This window comes from Taudactylus pleione, unplaced genomic scaffold (genome assembly GCF_031769625.1).
Source record: "Taudactylus pleione unplaced genomic scaffold, aTauple2 ptg000834l, whole genome shotgun sequence".
NCBI classification, from domain to species: Eukaryota; Metazoa; Chordata; class Amphibia; order Anura; family Myobatrachidae; genus Taudactylus; species Taudactylus pleione.
The window spans coordinates 272,351-291,807 of NW_028285236.1; the positions used below are offsets into that span (position 1 = coordinate 272,351).

General features: G+C 42.9%; 1 protein-coding gene across 1 annotated transcript; it reads left to right on the forward strand.

Moving 5' to 3' along the window:
- Positions 1–585: 585 nt before the first annotated feature.
- On the forward strand, positions 586–16,207 carry LOC148474540 (microfibril-associated glycoprotein 4-like). Its single transcript, XM_088458449.1, has 5 exons — positions 586–604; positions 780–937; positions 12,272–12,368; positions 12,494–12,688; positions 15,906–16,207. Exons 1-5 carry the CDS (start codon positions 586–588, stop codon positions 16,205–16,207), a joined length of 771 nt encoding a protein of 256 aa, XP_088314575.1.
- The last annotated feature ends 3,250 nt before the right edge of the window (positions 16,208–19,457 follow it).

Genomic DNA, 19,457 nt, shown 5'->3' on the forward strand with positions numbered 1-19,457 from the left:
GAATTTGTCACGGGGCACCCTGGTAACACTGACTTTGTCACTGGGCTCCCTGGTAACACTGAAACAAAAGAAAAATAGATTCAGGCACCAAGCTCTATCAGTGTAACAGAAACTTAATGCCGCTCCCTCATAATGGGTGATCAGTCCCTCCAAAGTTCCAAAGAATCTGCAGAAAAAGTGGAAGCACAATTAAGCTCTGTGACAGATTAACTTCAATTAATGTGCCCCAACTTATTTTAAAAATTCAATTGGGATTATAAATTAATAACAGCCGTTATAAAAAATACACATTAATATATTATTTATTATAATTTAATGCATATGATGCAGTAATGACTACAATAACAATAATAACAATAACTCTCCCCTAAGACCACTAAACCGTCAAAACATATAAGCTTATATGGAAAATTATATATAAAAAAATAGCATAAAAATAAGGATGTTTAAGATGTGATAAATCCTGTAAAAAAATGAATTCAAAGAAAAAGATTGAATCTTTTTCTTTGAACTTATTTTTTACACTGCATTTATCTCTGCATGCAATGTGGCTGCATTTGTGCGAATCTCTGAATGAGGCCCTTGATGTCGGTGTCACATAGAGGTACAACACTCTGTTGGCCACAGGCTACACTGCGCCTCAGGGGTCTTTATCCAGGACACAAGCACTTTTCTTTTTCCCATGATCTGGTAAAGGACCCAACTTATAATATCCTGTCATTTACTGTTGGCGTACTGTATATTTTACACTTAACTCTTTTCTTATCTTCTCCTTCCAGCTAATCAGTGCTCAAAATTATGTTACCCACATGACTGCTGGGATGTGTATGTCCAGGGTCTGACCAAAGATGGCGTCTACATGATATACCCAGGTGGAGAGCACTCCTCTGCCATACCTGTGTACTGTGACATGACCAGTGAGGGAGGACCATGGACGGTAAGTGACAGCAGTGACTCAAAAGTGTCAGGAGCAATGCTGGTCTAGACACAACCAAGCTCATTCCTTTCATAGTTCCTCCTACTATATGCTGGGTATAAGGTTACACACAGCCCCTCCAAACAGTCGCATGGTGTAAGCTTATAGGTTACATTTATCAAAATGATTAGTGTAACAGATGGTTTCCCCCAATCACTGAAAACTCGGGTTTATGTGGAACGTGAAACCACCTTCCCCTGCCCAACATTACCTGGAGCCCCCTAGTGATGCCTGCTGGACACTTCTGGCTATTGCATGCCCTGTATGCTCCCTACATGTGCTGTGACATTCCATTACCTCAGGGAATGTGCAGGAGCCAGGAGATGGGGTGAATGTCTACCTCAGATCAGGAACCCGGGAACACAAGGAAAGTATAAGATATACATTGGTTTATTGCTTCTAACCCTTAACAACCCTGTCTAGCTTACTTAAATTAAACTAATAAATAACGACACAGACAACAAGAGCTTGGCTAAAAGGTCACAGCTTTTATTTATAATTAATTAATTAACCTAACCAGGGTGGCAAAGAGATGCTGCAGACTCAGTTCTAGCTTTTACTTTGCTCAAATACTTGGGGAACGACTGAATCGTCCCCCCTCTAGATGCACTAACATTGCGAGTGTCCCACTTCCCTCCTGGGCCAATCCAAGACGCTTTCATATAAAAGCATCTGGGTCCCGTCGCAAGGAGCAGGACAAATTCGCCAGGTTCATCAAGGGCAAGTGCCCCCACCACGTATCTTGTGCCACATAAAGCCACTGAGCATCAGCGTACTCCCGCCATGCTGTGCCTCCCCTAAATTGGAAAGAAAAGGTTAGTGTGACACAACAAAAACAATAATGGGTGGGATGGTGGGTTTCAAAGATCCAGAAAGCAAGGGGCTGTCTACAAGAAAACAAGCCAATATATACTGATCATCTGATCACTCCTTCAAGCAATTTCATTGGTTCAACCAACCAGCTGACCAGACAGGTTTATAATCTGCCCAGCAACAAGGCTGTCATCAAAAGCCATACAGCACAAAACATAGTATTCTTAGTTATACTCATGCTTATTCAGCCTTCGCATTACTAAACTCTCAGGATTTGGAGGTAGTTCAGCATTTTAACCAAATCTAAATATTCATCATGAAGTCATGTTTTAATATAGCTACATAATTGTTTCATTACAATATATCAAACTGACAATGTGAAAGATTAAATATACAGCATTGTCACTTTAGAACACCATAAATAATAACAACAAAAGGGTAAATCAAATTCCTAGCACTGAACTTCAGTGTTCTGCTCCTTGTTACATACAGAGGTATCTTCCATGTATACTAAAAAAATATAACATACGGGCCGGGATGTACTAAAGGCAAAAATGCTGTAAAACCCCAGAAAATGAAATTTTGGGGGATTTTACCTCCTTTCCAGAATGTACTAAGCACCTGGAATGTGCTGCATTCTGGTGCACCGTCCCAATGGGTATTACCCAATATAAGCCTATGGGCTTCTTATCGGGACACTCCCCCTTTGAAGGGATTCAATCAGATCCCTCCCATGAGCACCGTGGCCGGTGTCATTCTGCGCATGCGCAGAGGGAAGACAGATGGAATTCTGGGTGAGCTGTCCTTTGCAAAATTCTTGGTACATACCACAGTATGTACCAGAAGTCAGGGGGGGGGGGTGCACCGCAATGCTTAGTACATCCAGCCCACAATGATGCAATAAATAGTCCATCGATTGTGAATTAAATATGATATAAAGGTAAAAAGCGATGTATACAATTCTTAGGTTATCCCAAGAAATACAGGAATAAAGAGGAAAGGTCCATCGTGTAAGATATCCGGTGTTTGTGCTCTTACTCACTGACAGAAGAAATGGGGCTATAGTACGTTTCTTTTAGAAGTAAAGTGAAATCCACACCTGAAAGGAATGAGACTTATATGATACTAGCGGGCCCATCATGAATCACAGGTCACCTTACCATGCAGTAGGTTAGCACTCCCGTATAACACAGATCATACAGATCATACAGTATGTGAAAGGAATGAGGCTTATATGATACCAGCAGGCCCATCATGAATCGCTGGTCATCTTTCCATGCAGAAGGTTAGCACTCCCATATAACACAGATCATAGAGTATGTGAAAGGAATGAGGCTTATATGATACTAGCAGGCCCATCATTAATCACTGGTCACCTGTCCATGCAGAAGGTTAGCACTCCTGTATAATGCATGCATATCATACAGATCATAGAGTATGTGAAAGGAATGAGGCTTATATGATACAAGCAGACCCATCATGAATCGCTGGTCACCTTTCCATGCAGAAGGTTAGCACTCCCGTATAACACAGATCATACAGATCATAGAGTATGTGAAAGGAATGAGGCTTATATGATACCAGCAGGCCCATCATGAATCACTGGTCACCTGTCCATGCAGTAGGTTAGCACTCCAGTATAACACAGATCATACAGATCGTAGAGTATGTGAAAGGAATGAGGCTTATATGATACTAGCAGGCCATCATGAATCGCTGGTCACCTTTTCATGCAGTAGGTTAGCACTCCCATATAACACAGCTCATTCATGTCATGGAGTATGTGAAAGGAATGAGGCTTATATGATACTAGCAGGCCCATCATGAATCACTGGTCACCTGTCCATGAAGTAGGTTAGAACTCCCATATAACACAGATCATACAGATCATAGAGTATGCAGAAGGAACGAGGCTTATATGATACTAGCAGGCCCATCATGAATCACTGGTCACCTGTCCATGCAGTAGGTTAGAACTCCTGTATAACACAGATCATACAGATCATAGGGTATGTGACAGGAATGAGACTTATATGATACCAGCAGGCCCATCATGAATCACTTGTCACCTGTCCATGCAGTAGGTTAGCACTCCCGTATAACACAGCTCATACAGATCTTAGAGTATGTGAAAGGAATGAGGCTTATATGATACTAGCAGGCCTATCATGAATCACTGGTCACCTTTCCATGTAGAATGTAAGCACTCCTGTATAACACGGCTCATACAGATCATAGAGTATGTGAGGGAGGAATGAGGCTTATATGATACTAGCAGGCCCATCATGAATCGCTGGTCACCTTTCCAATGCAGTAGGTTAGAACTCCCGTATAACACAGTTCATTCATTTCATAGAGTATGTGAAAGGAATGAGGCTTATATGATACTAGCAGGCCCATCATGAATCGCTGGTCACCTGTCCATGCAGTAGGTTAGCACTCCCGTATAACACAGATCATACAGATCATAGAGTATGTGACAAGAATGAGACTTATATGATACTAGCAGGCCCATCATGAATCGCTGGTCACATTTCCAATGCAGTAGGTTAGAACTCCCGTATAACACAGATCATACAGATCATAGAGTATGTGATGGAGGAAGAAGAAACAGATCTTACAAAAAATTATTAGTGAGGCAAGATAACACTCACATAAAACATGGATAAAAGCATCCGCCCTGCACTGACAAGTGTCACACTCAGGCTATGGAGATCCTCTGCAGAGTAAAGTCGGGGTCCCAAATTGGGAAAAGAACTGGGGGCAAGGATCTTTGATGTATACCTTTTCCATCCACAAGTGCCGGATGTTGGCTAGACCTGGCCAAAGGTGGAGTCTAACTTACTGGGAGGTGTTCACCAGTGACCCCTCCAATTGGGATTTGGGTTTAAGCTGCACACAGCAAAAAGGTCGCTGCCCTTTGGTCAGGTATCCGGCACAAGTGGGAATAAAAAAACAATATCGCAGGGATAGTACTTTGGATGATGTACTGGATATATACTCTGTGGGTCCAGATGCAGAACTGGCACAGGAAGATGGTATTAAGAGATTGTACTTGGGTGACGTACTAAGTACACACACTGTGGCTACAGATACAGAACTGGCACAGGAGAATGGTATTAGGAGATTGTACTCGGATGATGTGCTGTGTACTCATGATGTGGATCCAGACGCAGAACTTACACAGGAAGATGATACGAGGAGATTGTACTCGGATGACGTACTGAGTACACACACTGTAGTTCCAGATGCAAAACTGGCAGAGGAAAATGACACTTGAGAGATAGTACTCGGATGATGAACTAAGTACATACACAATGGATACTTCTAAGGATAAAGGGTTAGAAAAACAGAGCATGGAACCTGGAATGCAGCAACACAAGTATACACTGGAAGTAATGACATTGTACAGGCAACTTCCTGCTGTCCAGAGCCCGATTAAATACCTTAAGGTAGCAGTCCATTGGAGGATAGTGTCCGCTGATGACAACCCCTGCTACCATTGGATAAAGGGTTAGTCAGGTGATATAGACTGTCATGGCTGGTAACCGTGGAAAACAAATCACAGAGTGAGCAAATTGATGTCCAAGCAGACCCCAGGCATAATCCTCAGTGCGTCACCCGCCACCGCACCTGACGTCTGACCGCTCAAGAGGTCAGGGAAAGCCAGTGCTGAAGTGAGTAATGGCAGATCCTAGGCCACAACCTGACAGTGCCCCTCGCCCCTTTCATGGCCTTTCTGGACACCTACAAAGCTTATCAGTAAAGCTCAAATAAGCGCTGGAGCATGGACATCAGACACGTTCAGCCATGCTCGTTCTTCAGGTCAATACTCTTTCCAAAAAATGAGATACTGAAGATGATTACACCGGTGTCAAGAGTCAAGGATCTTTTACAATTTCAAATTCGACTCCCGATTGAGTATGAACTGGAGGTGTCTTGGGTGGAGAATGCTGGAATTGATTAAGAATTAATGGTCATAGAAGAGAAGCATGAAATATGTTGGAAATTCTCAACTGAGGAGGCAACTACAGTTTATACACCACCAGATTGATGATTTTAAGAATGTAATATGGTCCAATGAACCATGGAGCAAGTTTCATGCTTGGAACTTTTAATTGGATATTTTTACTTGATAGCCACACCCTATCTCCAATCTTCAGAAAAGGAACGGCGAGACATTTTCGATCCACAAACTTCTTGTAGAAGCTATATTCAAAGAGGAGTGAATCTTTTTCCATATATCAGAAAATTATTCCACAAGATTTGTATCAGCAGGAACTTCCATGGGAGGTAAATCTTGGAAATCCAGAATACGCGGGTGCTTTCCATATACTGCAAAGAACAGAGTAGAATTTGAAGAGGAGTGGTACCTAAAAGTGTGGGCAAACTCTACCCAAGGCAACAAATCAACTCAGTTATTTTGAGATGAGGACACAAAGTGTTTGATAATTGTTTCCAGTTCCTGATTCGCCCTCTCTATTTGGCAATTTGTCTATGGGTGGTAGGCGGATGAAAACTTCAGTTTAATTCCACAAGAGGCACATAATGCCCTCCAGAATCTGGCCACAAATTGCACCTCTCGATCCAACACTGTCTCCTTGCGTAGTCCATGGAGGCGGAAGAAATAAACACTTTGGCCAACTGTGGTGCAGAAGGAAGTCCCACCAAGGGATCAAAATGGGCCACTTTTGAGAATCAATCTATTACCACCCAGATAGTATTATGTCCCTTACAGGGTGGCAACTCAGAAATAAAATCCATCAACAGATGAGTCCAAGGAGTATCAGGAATAGGCAGAGGACACAAAGGGCCTATAACTTTGTTGCAAATGGATTTATGTTGGGCATATTTGGCACAAGAAATGATAAAATTCCAGATGTCGTCCTTCATAGTAGACCACCAGTAGGAGCGCTGTAAAGGATCCCGGAATGGCCAGCAAACAAAAAAATAAGCCCAAGTTAATAAGTTCTTATGCAACTGAGGTGCTACGAAGATCAGAGTCAGCAATTGGGTTGGAGCAAAGACAAGAGGATCCAGAATATGACAAATTTGAGGTTGTTCCTCCTCTTCTTGTGGAGGCAGAAAGGACTAGAAAGGCTCATCAGCCTATTTATTTTGTATGCCAGGATGAAATTGAATTTTGAAATCAAACCTGGAGAAGAAAAGAGAACAGCGAGCTTGTCTGGCATTCAGACAATGAGCTATCTTGAGATAAAGAAGATTCTTATGATTCATAATGATCTTAATAGGAAACTTAGCACCTTCCAAAAGGTACCTCCATTCCTCTAGAGCCAATCTCATAGCAACAGTTCTTGATCCTATGGCACAATTCTTCTTGGTTGGGGAAAATTTATGAGAAAAGAAACCACAAGGATGATTCTTGCCACTCTTGCCATCTTCTGAAACTTGGGATAGTACAGCTCCCACTCCTACCTAAGAGGCATCAACTTCTAATGTGAATGGTTTCTCAAGTTGTGGCTGATGATGAATTGTAGATGTGGAAAAAGCTGGTGTAAGAGCTTGGAAGGCAGCAAACGCTGCAGGAGGCAAACTAAATGGGTTAGCACCCTTCTTAGTGAGAGACATGACATTGGCAACAATAGTAGAAAAGTTTAAAATTAATTTCTGATAATATTTAAAGAAGCCAAGAAATCATTGGATTGCTTTCAAGGAGTTCGATTGGGACCAATATTGGATGGCTCTTAGCTTGTCTGAATCCATTTGAAGGGTGTCTCCCGATATTATGTGCCCCAAAAATGGCACAGAGAACTATTCAAAATGGAATTTGGAGATTTTCCAGTACAGATGGTGGCTTCAAAGATGGGACAAAACCTCTCTGACATGAAGGTGATGGGATTGCAGGTTCCCTAAAACAATTAAAATGTTGTCCAGGTAGACTACAACAAATTTGTAAAGAACATCTCAAAAGATTTCATTGACGTAACTATGAAACACTGCTGGAGCATTACACAAGCCAAAAGGCATCACCAAGTTATGATAATGGCCATCTCATGTATTAAAAGTGGTTTTCCACTCATCTCCTGCCTTAATACAGATTAAATTGTAGGCTCCACGGAGGTCCAAATTCGTGAAAAGGGATGCTCCACAAACTTTGTCATAAAGCTCTGAGATAAGTGGCAAAGGATATCTATTCTTCATGGTAATTTGATTCTGCCCATGGTAGTCTATGCAGGGTCTGAGACCTCGGTTTTTCTTATCGACAAAGAAGAATCTGGCACCAGCAGGAGAGGAAGATGGTCTGAACCCTTGGCGAGATCTCCTTAATATATTTGGACAGAGCAGCTGTTTTCGGAACCAAAAGCGGGTAGATATGGCCATGGGGTGGCATCTTCCCAGGGAGTAGCTCAATGTCACAGTCCCAGGGAGGCAATGTGTTTGCAGCTTGTTCACAAAAAATGTCATAATATGGTTTTGGAAAATGAGAATCCTTTTCAGGAAATACTTGATCAGACACAGGAGGCATTGGAGAAAATTCAGAAGAGACATGTTGAGTTTGCACTGGAACAAAATGATGGATACAACAGTGGAAACAATCAGATCCCCAGGCCAGTACATGCATGGTGTACCAGTTCAGTGTGGGGTTGTGAGTTTTAAGCCAAGGTAGACCTAAAACTATGGCATGGGAAGTTTTAGGTACAACCAAAAATTCTAATTCCTCTTGATGTAGACATCCTACCCGAAGTGAAACAGGTAATGTAACTGAAGATACAGTATAACGTTTCCAAGAATAATATTGCCATCTACACCAGAAAGAGTAAATTTACTAGGAAGAGGAAGAACCAGAATTCCTAGTTCGTGTGTCAGAGATTCAAAAATAAAATTCCCATCGGCTCCAGAGTCCACCAGGGCTTTAATATTTTTGGTTTGAGTCTTGAAATAAAAAGACACTGGTAGAAGACTATCCAACAAATGGGGAGACTTAGTTAACACCCCCAACTGGATGCACCCAGAACCAGTTAGGGTCTCTTGTTTCCCAAGAGGAGAGGACAAATTTTAACAATATGATCAGGGGCTGCACAGTAAAGGCAAAGCTTGTTCTGGAATCGGTGGGTTGGATCAGCTGGAGTTGGGTGAGACCTATTAACCTGCATAGGCTCTTATTTAATTAGTGCAGGAGAGGAAGAATGTGTAACTGGCAAAAATCAATCCATGAAATGATCTTCATGCCCTTTACTAATCTATCATTCCCTGTGGTACAAGTCAATCTTCATACATAAAGATATTACTATTACTTCAGGTAGAGATTCTGGAACATCCTGAGAGGCTAACTCATCATTCATTCTCTCAAATAATACATGAAGAAATGCTGCCCTCAGCACCTCATCGTTCCTTTTTAACTCAGAAGCATTCTTCTGGAATTGGACCACGTATTGGCCCACAGTACGTATCCCTTGTCGAACCCAAAGGAGATCAGAAGAAGCTGTGGCAGTCCAGCCAGGCTCATCAAAAATTCTTTTGAAAGAGAAAATAAAATGTTCGTATTTACAAATGAGAGGATCAGCTCGTTCCCATACTGAAAAAACCCAATCCAAGGCAGTTCCAGATAGTAAGGAGATGATGTATGCCACCTTTGACCTTGGAGTGGGGAAATTCTGGGGCAGACACTTGAACTGTATCTTGCACTGATTGATGAAGCCTCGGCAGTGCCTAGGGTTTCCATCAAAGTGTTCTGGGGACTTTGAGTTGCTGCTACTGAAGGATTTACAGGAGTAGATCCAGAAGGGGTAGGAAGTATTGTGGCCAGAGTCGACTGTATCAAAAGTAATTGACTGGAGAGTTCCTGGAGATATTGAACCACCTGATGTTGTGCTGCCTCCTGATTCTTGATCCGAGAGGCAAGATCTTGTAATGCCCTTGCAACCTGATATCCTGCAGCTTCCATGTGCCTGTACAAACTGTCATGCTCAGGCTATGGAGATCCTCAGCAGAGGGAAGTCGGGGTCCCAGACTGGAAAAGGAACTGAAGGCGAGGGGCCTGGATGTATGCCTTTCTCATCCATAAGTGCCCTATGTTAGTTAGACCTGACCAAAGGAGCAGAGTCTTACTTACTGGGAGGTGTTCACCAGTGACCCCTCCAATTGGGATTTGGGTTTAAGCTGCACCTATCTAGCTGGTCGTGGCTCTTTGGTCAGGTATCTGGCACAAGTGGGAATAGAAGAACACAATTGCAGGGAAAGCACAGGAGATAGTACTTGACTGCTGTACTGAGTATACAGTCTGTGGGTCCAGATGCAGAACTGGCACAGGAAGATGGTATTAGGAAATTGTACTTGGGTGATGTACTAAGTGCACACACTGTGACTACAGACACAGAACTGGCCAAGGAAATGGTATTAAGAGATTGTACTTGGATGATGTGCTGAGTACACACACTGCAAATCCAGACTCAGAACTGGCACAGGAGAATCGTATTAGCAGATTGTACTCGGATGATGTACTGCGTACACACACTGTGGATCCAGACACAGAACTGACACAGGAAGATGACACTTTAGACATAGTACTCGGATGATGAACTAAGTACATACACCGTGGATACTTCTAAGGAGAAATCACTAGAAGAAAAGAGCATGGAACCTTGGCCCTCATTCAGAGCCGTACGCTCTGAGCAGAGCGCACGCTCTGAATGAGGGCCGCCCTCCATAATAATGGAGCGTCCTCCTGGACGCTCGTATAGCTGTGGGTCATGAGCATGCAGTTTGATGGCCGCGATGGTCTTGACCATCGCGACCATCGACACTGCGAGCCGGAGCCTGCGGTTGAGGTTTTCAACCGCAAGGCCCGGAGTGATTTTGGCTCTATCAGAGCCAAAATCACTCCCACTAACATCACTAGTGATGTCAGTGGGCTGGCTTCTGACGGTAGGCGTTCCCTTGGGAACACCCCCATCAGGGAGGCATGCCCCTGGCACGCCCACCAAAGGGGGCGTGCTGTCAATCAACATCGACAGCACGCCACCTTTGATCAGACACAACGAGCGAAGGAAAGTCCTTCGCTCGTCGCGTCTGGTGCATGCGCACGACGGAGCTCCCGCCGTCGTGCGCATGTGCAGTGCACAACATCAACCCACTTGCGAGCAGACAGCCGCTCGCGAGTGGGTCTGAATCAGGCCCCTGGAACACTGCAACAGCAAGTATACACTGGAAGTAGCAAAATTGTACAGGAAACTTCCTGCTGTCCAGAGACTGATTAATTACCCTAAGGTAGCAGTCCATTGGAGGATAGAGTCGGCTGACAACAACCACTGCTATTATTGGGTAAAGGGCTAGTCAGGTGATGTAGACTGTCATGGCTGCCTCTATGACGGTAACCACAGAAACCAAATCACAGAGCAAGCACATGGATGTCCTAGCAGAGCCAAGGCATAATCCTGAGGACTTCACCTGCCACCGCATTTGACGTCTGACCGCTCAAGATGTCAGGGGAAGCCGGTGCTGAGGTGAGTAATGGCTGATCCTAGGCAGCAACCTGACAACAAGTTACTGTACTGTGGGCCTGATTCAGCCAAGGATGCAGTTGAATGAACCATGCAGATTCCCGATGCGCCAGACCCATATATGATAATGCAGCATGAGGTGTCATGCCTTCTGCATGCATTACTGATCTGAGTTGCATTCTAGAATGCAGCATTGGATAATCTGTGATCCCATCGGCCAGTTAAGTGACCCATGGGGTCATGCAAGCCGGCTGCCGCAGATGCTGAAAAAGAGGCCAGGAAATCTCTGTCAGCCTACAGAGATCCTGGCCTCGTCACTCTGCCCCCCCCCAGTGGCAGGAAAATGAAGACTGTAGCCGGCCCCTCCTCGCCCATAAATGACACTGCTTGCAAGATCGCAGACCCCTACTGCACATGTGCAGTACGGGTCAGGCACACACGCAGATTCCTGATCATCGGGAATCTGCGTGATCCATTTAACTGCATGCTCTGCTGAATCAGGCCCTGCAGCAGGAGGTCTCCCTGTTATGGTGAATACGCCCCAGCAGGGTGGTGCACGCTGTCTCTGTGTGTTTTTTGGTATCCTGTAAAGAGGTAAGGCTTTATTTCCTCCATACCTGAGATGATTTTTGGCCCAATTATTGATATGCAGTGCCACTGCGCTTTACAACTGGAAACAAGACATTAAAATACATAAATAAAGAAGATATAAGGCGATCTGCGACCATGCTCCAATCTATAGGGGAATAAAGTTGGTCCTGCCAGATTGCAGTGGGAAAAAGAGCTTAGTGGTGATATGGGAGCTTTCAGACAGCAACATTGGTTTGAGATTCAGGAACTTTAATAGTGGGAAACACAATTTCTAGAACTTCATACAATCCCTAGATGTCCCCACAGCTCTGAAGGTCATACTATACTGTCATCCTCTGCCTATTAGTGCTGGGTGGGCAAATTAATGTGTTTGTGCTGAGCGAGAAGTCCTACACGTTCACCCTGAGAGTATTTACCTTCTCATCTGCAGGTCATCCAGAAGAGGTATGATGGAAGTGTGAATTTTTCCCGTGGTTGGAAGCAGTATGAAAATGGATTTGGACGGGCAAATGGGGAGTTCTGGCTGGGTAATTCTTTCATTTCACACATTGCTGAGACTCTGGACTCCTGCCCTCCCACCCCACCGCTGACTCATCATTATTCCTGTATAAATAAAAGGTTAAGTAAAAATTCTCCTTCTCATTCTGTCCAGGTTTGAAGAACATTCACCTTCTCACCATCATGAAGTCCTATAGTCTACGGATCAACCTGGAGGATTTTAACAATGATGCACGTTATGTGACTTATGAAACCTTCTCCACCTCTCCTCTGGCAATCTTTCCTGAAGAGGATGGCTATAAACTGAAGATTGGTGGATTTCAGGAGGGGGATGACTCCAGGCCTGCTGGTAAGTGACAAAAACTCCCAAATCCATGTTCTTTATTTTTGCAGTATGTCTCTGTAATAAAGGTGGGCTGCTGTGGGGATTAGCCAACGCACCCAGGTACTTTTCATACCTCGTGGTTGTTGGCATCATTTTCACTGTGACAGCTCATTCCTGTCCACCTTGCAGGCAGGTAAATGCCCTTGCAGGAAAATATCCGAATCTGTTGGGAATCTTGGTGATATCCCACTAAATTAAGGGATCTCCCTGAAATTCAATAGTTTAATAGATAGGGAGTGTTGTCAACTGGACCATTAGAGATATACAGGACACCAGTGGTGAGCACATGGGGTGGCCTAGCGTGGATAACCAGCATTTGTAAAAACGTAATAGATACTGTACATAAAATGTATGGAAAGGTGAGTAAGACTGAGCCATTTTTACAAAACCAAATGATATACATATAGTGTTTTTTTTATTAGAGATGTTCGCCGACACCCGTGTTTTGGTTTTGGATCCAGATTCAACTTCATGTTTTAGTTATGGTTTTGGATCTTTATTTTTTAATTTTTAAAAAAAATAGATAAAACACCTAAAATTACGTCATTTTGTCCTCATAGCATGAAATCCAAAACCCGAGTTTGTTTTTTAAATCCGAGTTCTGAACTGTGGGAAGATCCGAACCGGTACACGGTTTGACTCTGTACCCTAAAGTGATTCCAAACTCCCACTTGGTTCAATTCAAAACCTGTGAAATTCAGTTGCTGGACCCGCACATCTCTAATTTTTTATATATGTACAATACTGTGCAAAAGATTTTGCCAGGTGTGGAAAAAATGCTACAAACTAAGAATGCTTTAAAAAAATAGAAGTCTTAATAGTTTATTTTTATCAATTAACAAAATGCAAAGTGAAGGAACAGAAGAGAAATCTTAATCAAATCAATATGTTTGGTGTGACCACTCTTTGCCTTTGAAACAGCATCAATTCTTCTAGGTACACTTGCATAAAGTAAGGGATTTTGTAGGATTATAGTCATGGATTTGATTAACCAGTCATACCAAACAGATGATAATGATCATCATTTTCATATGTAGGTTGAAACGGTATGCAGTCGGCATCCCGTTGCGTGGGATGCCGACGGTCTGAACACCGGCACCAAATTCCTGACAGGTCGGGATTCCGTCACCAGTATCCCAACTGCCGGCATCCCGAAGGTAAGTATCAGGGTGTTATGGAGTGGTTAGCGTTAGGTAGCGGGGTTAGGGTTAGGCACTAGGGGGAGGGATAGGGTTAGGCACCGGGGAGGGAGGGATAGGATTAAGGTGCGGGGAGGGGGAGGTTAGGTTTAGGCACTAGTGGGGGAGGTTAGGTCCAGGCACCGGGGAGGGGGTGTTAGGATTAGGGTGCGGGGAGTGGGAGGTTAGGCTTTGGCACTAGGGGGATAGGTTAGGGTTATGCAGCGGGGATGGAGGGTTAGGGTAGGGGTTAGGGGGAGACTCTTATTTACTCCTTATGGGTGTCAGGATTCTGGCTGTCGGGATGCCACTGGTCAGAATACCGACAGCCAGCATTTCATACTGATTCCGATTGAAACACAGTCATTAACTGAAACAGCAACAGCTGGGTAGGATGTTTAAAACTGGATGAGGAACAGCCAAATTCATCTACAAAGGTGAGGTTGTGGAAGACAGTTTCATGTCACAGGTCATACACTATGACAAGACTGAGCACAGCAACAAGACACAAGATAGATATACTGCATCAGCAAGGTGTCTCCCAGGCAAAGATTTCAAAGTGGACTGTGATTTCAAGATGTGCTGTTCAAGCTCTTCTGAAGAAGCACAAAGAAATGGGCAACATTGAAGACCGTAGATTTTGAGAAATACAGGCAGGTACTTATCCATCATGCAATACCATCAGGGATTGGCTCCAAAATTATTCTACAGCAGGATAATGACCCAAAACATACAGCCAATGTTAATAAGAACTATGTCCCTGATTCAGAGCCGGACGCTCTGACCAGAGCGCTCGCTCTGAATCAGGGCCCACCTCCATAATTATGGAGCGTCCTCCTGGACGCTCGTATAGCTGTGAGTCACCACCCACAGCATATACGAGCGAGCAGGATGATGGTCGCGATGGTCTTGACCATCGTGACCATCGCCACTGCGAGCCGAAGCCTGCGGTTGAGTTTCTCAACCGCAAGGCCCGGAGTGATTTTGGCTCTATCAGAGCCAAAATCACTCCCACTGACATCACTAGTGATGTTAGTGGGGCCGGCTTCTGACGGTAGGCGTTCCCTTGGGAACGCCCCCGTCTGGGAGGCACGCCCCTGGCACGCCCACCAAAGGGGGCATGCTGTCTATCAACATCGACAGCACGCCCCCTTTGATCAGACACAACGAGCGAAGGAAAGTCCTTCGCTCGTCGCGTCTCGCGCATGCACACGACGGAGCTCCCTCCGTCGTGCGCATGTGCAGTGCAGACCATCAACCCACTTGCGAGCGGACAGCCGCTCGCGAGTGGGTCTGAATCAGGCCCTATGTTCATAGTAAAGAAGAACAAGGAGACCTGGAAGTGATGAAATGGCCCCCACAGAGCCCTGATCTCAACATCACCGAGTCTGTCTGGGATTACATGAAGAGACAGAAGGATCTGAGCAAGCCTACATCCACAGAGGAGCTGTGGTTAGTTCTCCAAGATGTGTGCAAGTGTACCTAGTAGAATTTATGCTGTTTTGAAGGCATTGGGTTCACACCAAATATTGCTATCTCTTCTGTTCATTCAATTTGCATGTTGTTAATTGATAAAAAATAAACTGTTAAGGTGCATAAACATACACACAACGATTTTTTGAATGATTATCATTAACGATATATTTTATCGTTCAATCGTTGAAAAAATTGTTCACTTTCTGAGCTAAAATGATGAACGATTATCGTTCATGCGCGTTCACGTTTGTAGTTTGTAGTTCAGTCAGACTGACCAACTGAACGATTTTCATTAAGGAAATATGCAAAAATTGTTTGTAGTTCAAAAAAATCTTTCATTACACTTTAAAAAATCTGACAGAAAATCTTTCATAAAATCGTTGGTAACAAATTCGTTGTGTGTGTAGGCACCTTAAGTCACCTGAGAAGAGCAGTGCCTGAGAGTAACCACAGCAACAGATAAACACTCATCTCATCAGTCTGAATAGTAATTATTAAGCAACTAAATGTATCTTCTCCCTCTCCAGGAGACTCTCTAAAATATCATAATGGGATGAGCTTCTCCACCCATGATAATGACAGAGATGAAAAACCGAATGAAAACTGCGCAGCTATGTATAAAGGAGGCTTTTGGTACAAAACATGCCACGCTGCCAACCTCAACGGCTTATACCTGAAAGGCAACACCACTCAGTACGCCACCGGCATGACGTGGTCCACCTGGACAGGGCACAACTACTCGCTGAAGAAGAGTGAGATGAAGATCGCAGTGAAGGGAGATTTTGCCTGTGGAATGCAGCAAAATTTGCATTACCAGCCTGCCAGATGAAAGACAGAGAAGCGCCACCTTTCTGTTCTTCTCTTCCCCCTTCCCTCTCTTATATCTTCTTTTGCAGTCTGAACGGCCTCATGCCACATAATATCTTTAATAGCAAAATAACTACTGTATAAATAAATGCTTTGCACAAATAAAGAAAACTGTTTTCATGTTAACTATTATACAATTATAAAGTTCTGGAATAAATTGGAAAATGCTGACTGTAGAACTCTGTGGTTGTGATGTGCCATAATCTAGGTAATTTCAGGTGTAAGAAAACTCAACCATGTGATCATGTGTGTACTACGACAGTGTAAGTAGCGTACCTCGCAGGATTTCACCCTGCGCAATGCAAGAACCACCCATATATGCCTGTGCCAACACAGGTCCGGGGTTCCACCAATTACCTAGTAGGAGTTTTAGGAAGAATCATGGAGAAGTGTTTTTCATTACTAAATGTAAAAAAGGTGTCTGCACTAATTCCAATACAAAATGACCCAAGACTGTATAATAATTATAAAAATGGATTAAACATATATTAGTTAAACATGTATAAGAGAACTGCAGTTCAAACTAAAAACATATACATACATTAAGCATTCAGGGGTCTATTTACTAAGCAGTGTTAGGAGACAGAGTGAAAAATGATAAGAAAGTGATAAGGTGCCAGCCAATCAGCTCCCAAATGTCATTTTTCAAACACAGCCTGTGAGATGGCAGCTGGGAGCTGATTGGCTGGCACCTTATCACTTACTTATCACTTTTCACTCTGTCTCCTAACACTGCTTAGTAAATAGACCCCTAATACACAGGGTAAATGTGCCTCCAATCATTACGACTTGTGGCAAATACTGTAACTAACACAATATTGCTATTATAGAACTAAAACACAATAAGCCATATTCAATTAGAGGTGAAGTTTTCACCTGTCCAACTTTTTGCTTCATTCGCCTGTTTCAGAGGCGAATTTATTCCGTGCTCGTCCCCGCGTTTCACCTAATTCAATTGCAAAACAAGCGAAAATGGAAATAGGTGAATGCGGAACAGGCGAAAAGTACTGAAAGAATTGGGGAAATCAGTCTATACCCCAGAAAAAGATATATTAACATAGGGAATCAATATAGATGTGTACTAATAGCCCTAGTAAGACTATTTTGCGTACTTAAGTTGTGTAAATTGCTTGCTATTAGCGTCTAGGTAAAAGTGGTGAAGAATGGCATAAAGCTGTATTATTTGGTGAAAATAAGTAGTCCTGACAAATTTGCGGTGCTTGAAAATGGGTGCTAGTATATTTTTATGTCTCTAAAGTGAACTTTTAAAAAACGTGAAAAATCCACCTGCTGCATGCACCTGCAATCCCCAAAACACCTGACCCATACTTGGGGACCCCAAGAAGTCTATTTTGATACTTTTAATGTCCATCACCCCTCTTTTTAAATTTTCACCCATAAAAATTACATGTCTTTTTAGGGTGTTCTTAGGTTTTTGTTTCTGTTTTTTTGCAGATTTGTCCTTTGGGGGGCTGGCCCAAGGGGTCTGAGTTGTTTCCCCATGTTTGCACCCCAAAATAAAAATTTTGCATTTCTTTTCACCAGCTATTGATTGGAGAATCCCTTTTGGGGAATTGTTTCTGCTTAGGCGAAATTGTCCTGGAAATGAATTTGGCGAATTTGTTTTAGGCAAATTTTTCGCAAAAAAACTGGCGAATATGGTTTTTTGGAATACAAAATTGTAGAGGCAACCTGCGCCCTCCAGACTGCAGCTCAGTCCACACCCCGAGTGCACCACAACTCCAAATCACGAAATAAAAACAAAATGGGTGACTCAACAAGCGCTGTCTTCCAAGAACATAATAAAGTTCTTCTTGATTGGGACTGTCACTCAAGGTGTAAAAAAGAAGAAGAAAATACACAGCAAATTATGCTAAACTTGTATTAGGAAACGTTTCTGTTGATATGGAGTCTTTCTTCCACGGCTTTCCTCCTTAATAAACAATGCGTTCCTGTCCAGGTACCTTTGTATTCAGAATTCCCTCATAACATATGTTTTGGCATATTCATACATTTCCATCAAGAACCCTTAGGTATACGAACTCACCTGGGAACAGGCATCGACGTCCACATAAAGGTATCTTTGTTTAGAATAGCAGATAGTCCTTGGCAACAAAAAATATTCTTATCCAATACAGATCAAAAGGATATAGATTTATTTGTTAAAAAATAGTTCCCAGAGAATATGAAATGTAAACAAAGGCATAAACAAAGGTATAAAATCCAAAAGTACATACACAAAACACTGTCTCCACTAAAAATGAGAGGTAGACAAAGTAGCAAAAATTAAAAATATAGAAAAAAATAATACCAAAGTCTCAGTATAGGCAAACACCAATGCGTTTCTGACATAACGTCCTTCCTCAGGGTGTACTGAGACTCAGTGTTTATAGGGGTATATATATACCCCTATAGTGGTCACATGACATGTATAGAATAATAATTACACAGAAAAACCCAGAGAGATCCATCTACCATCTATATAGAATATGAAAAAAACAGCCCTTTAAAAACATTGATACAATAGATATATAAAAACATAAAATAATACATCTGCAAATATATGATATAAAATCACCAAAACGGAGAAAATGACAAACATATTAAGTGCATCCAGTCCATATTTTTGTAAAGACCTGAGGTATGGAGGGATCTTAGTGCGAACAGCATAAACCGTTGTTGGGAGAGTAAGAGGATTGTTTCCTGTCATCCGTGCGTGGAACGCAAACATCGGAGTGCCACTTCCGGCTCCCTGTCTGTGAACCAGAAAACACCTGAAGTAGACACACGTCCAACACTGAGCGGTCACTAACACGGGTGTCCATCTCTACGGAGTCCGCAGCGAACAGGAAACGCTGACAGATAGGTTCCTCATGATGAAAAGAAAGTTCCTATCCAAAACCAGCAGACTTTCCCTCAATCATTGAAGCACAAATAAGTGGGCTGATCACATATGTTTGTATATTAGTGGAACTGTAAAGGCTTGAGAACTTCCATGGGTGGGAATAGCAAAAGAGGGTGCTCACAGCAGTTGGGGTACACATGTAAAATGATAAAAACAAATATTAAAAACTAGACACTAACAAATAAAACATATAAATAACCAGGCTGTTGTTAAGAGTTATAAAAACCATTTAATCTCAAAATCAATATTTAGACCCTTTGGAGCTAAAGATTTCAATAAATAAATTGTCTTCATCTCCATCCTAACA

Bases quoted from the DNA above. Each gene is read 5' to 3' on its own strand.
- LOC148474540 (XM_088458449.1), top strand. The intron at 938-12,271 runs GTAAGTGACAGC...TCTCATCTGCAG, and splicing joins GTGAGGGAGGACCATGGACG to GTCATCCAGAAGAGGTATGA. The intron at 12,689-15,905 runs GTAAGTGACAAA...CTCCCTCTCCAG, and splicing joins GGATGACTCCAGGCCTGCTG to GAGACTCTCTAAAATATCAT.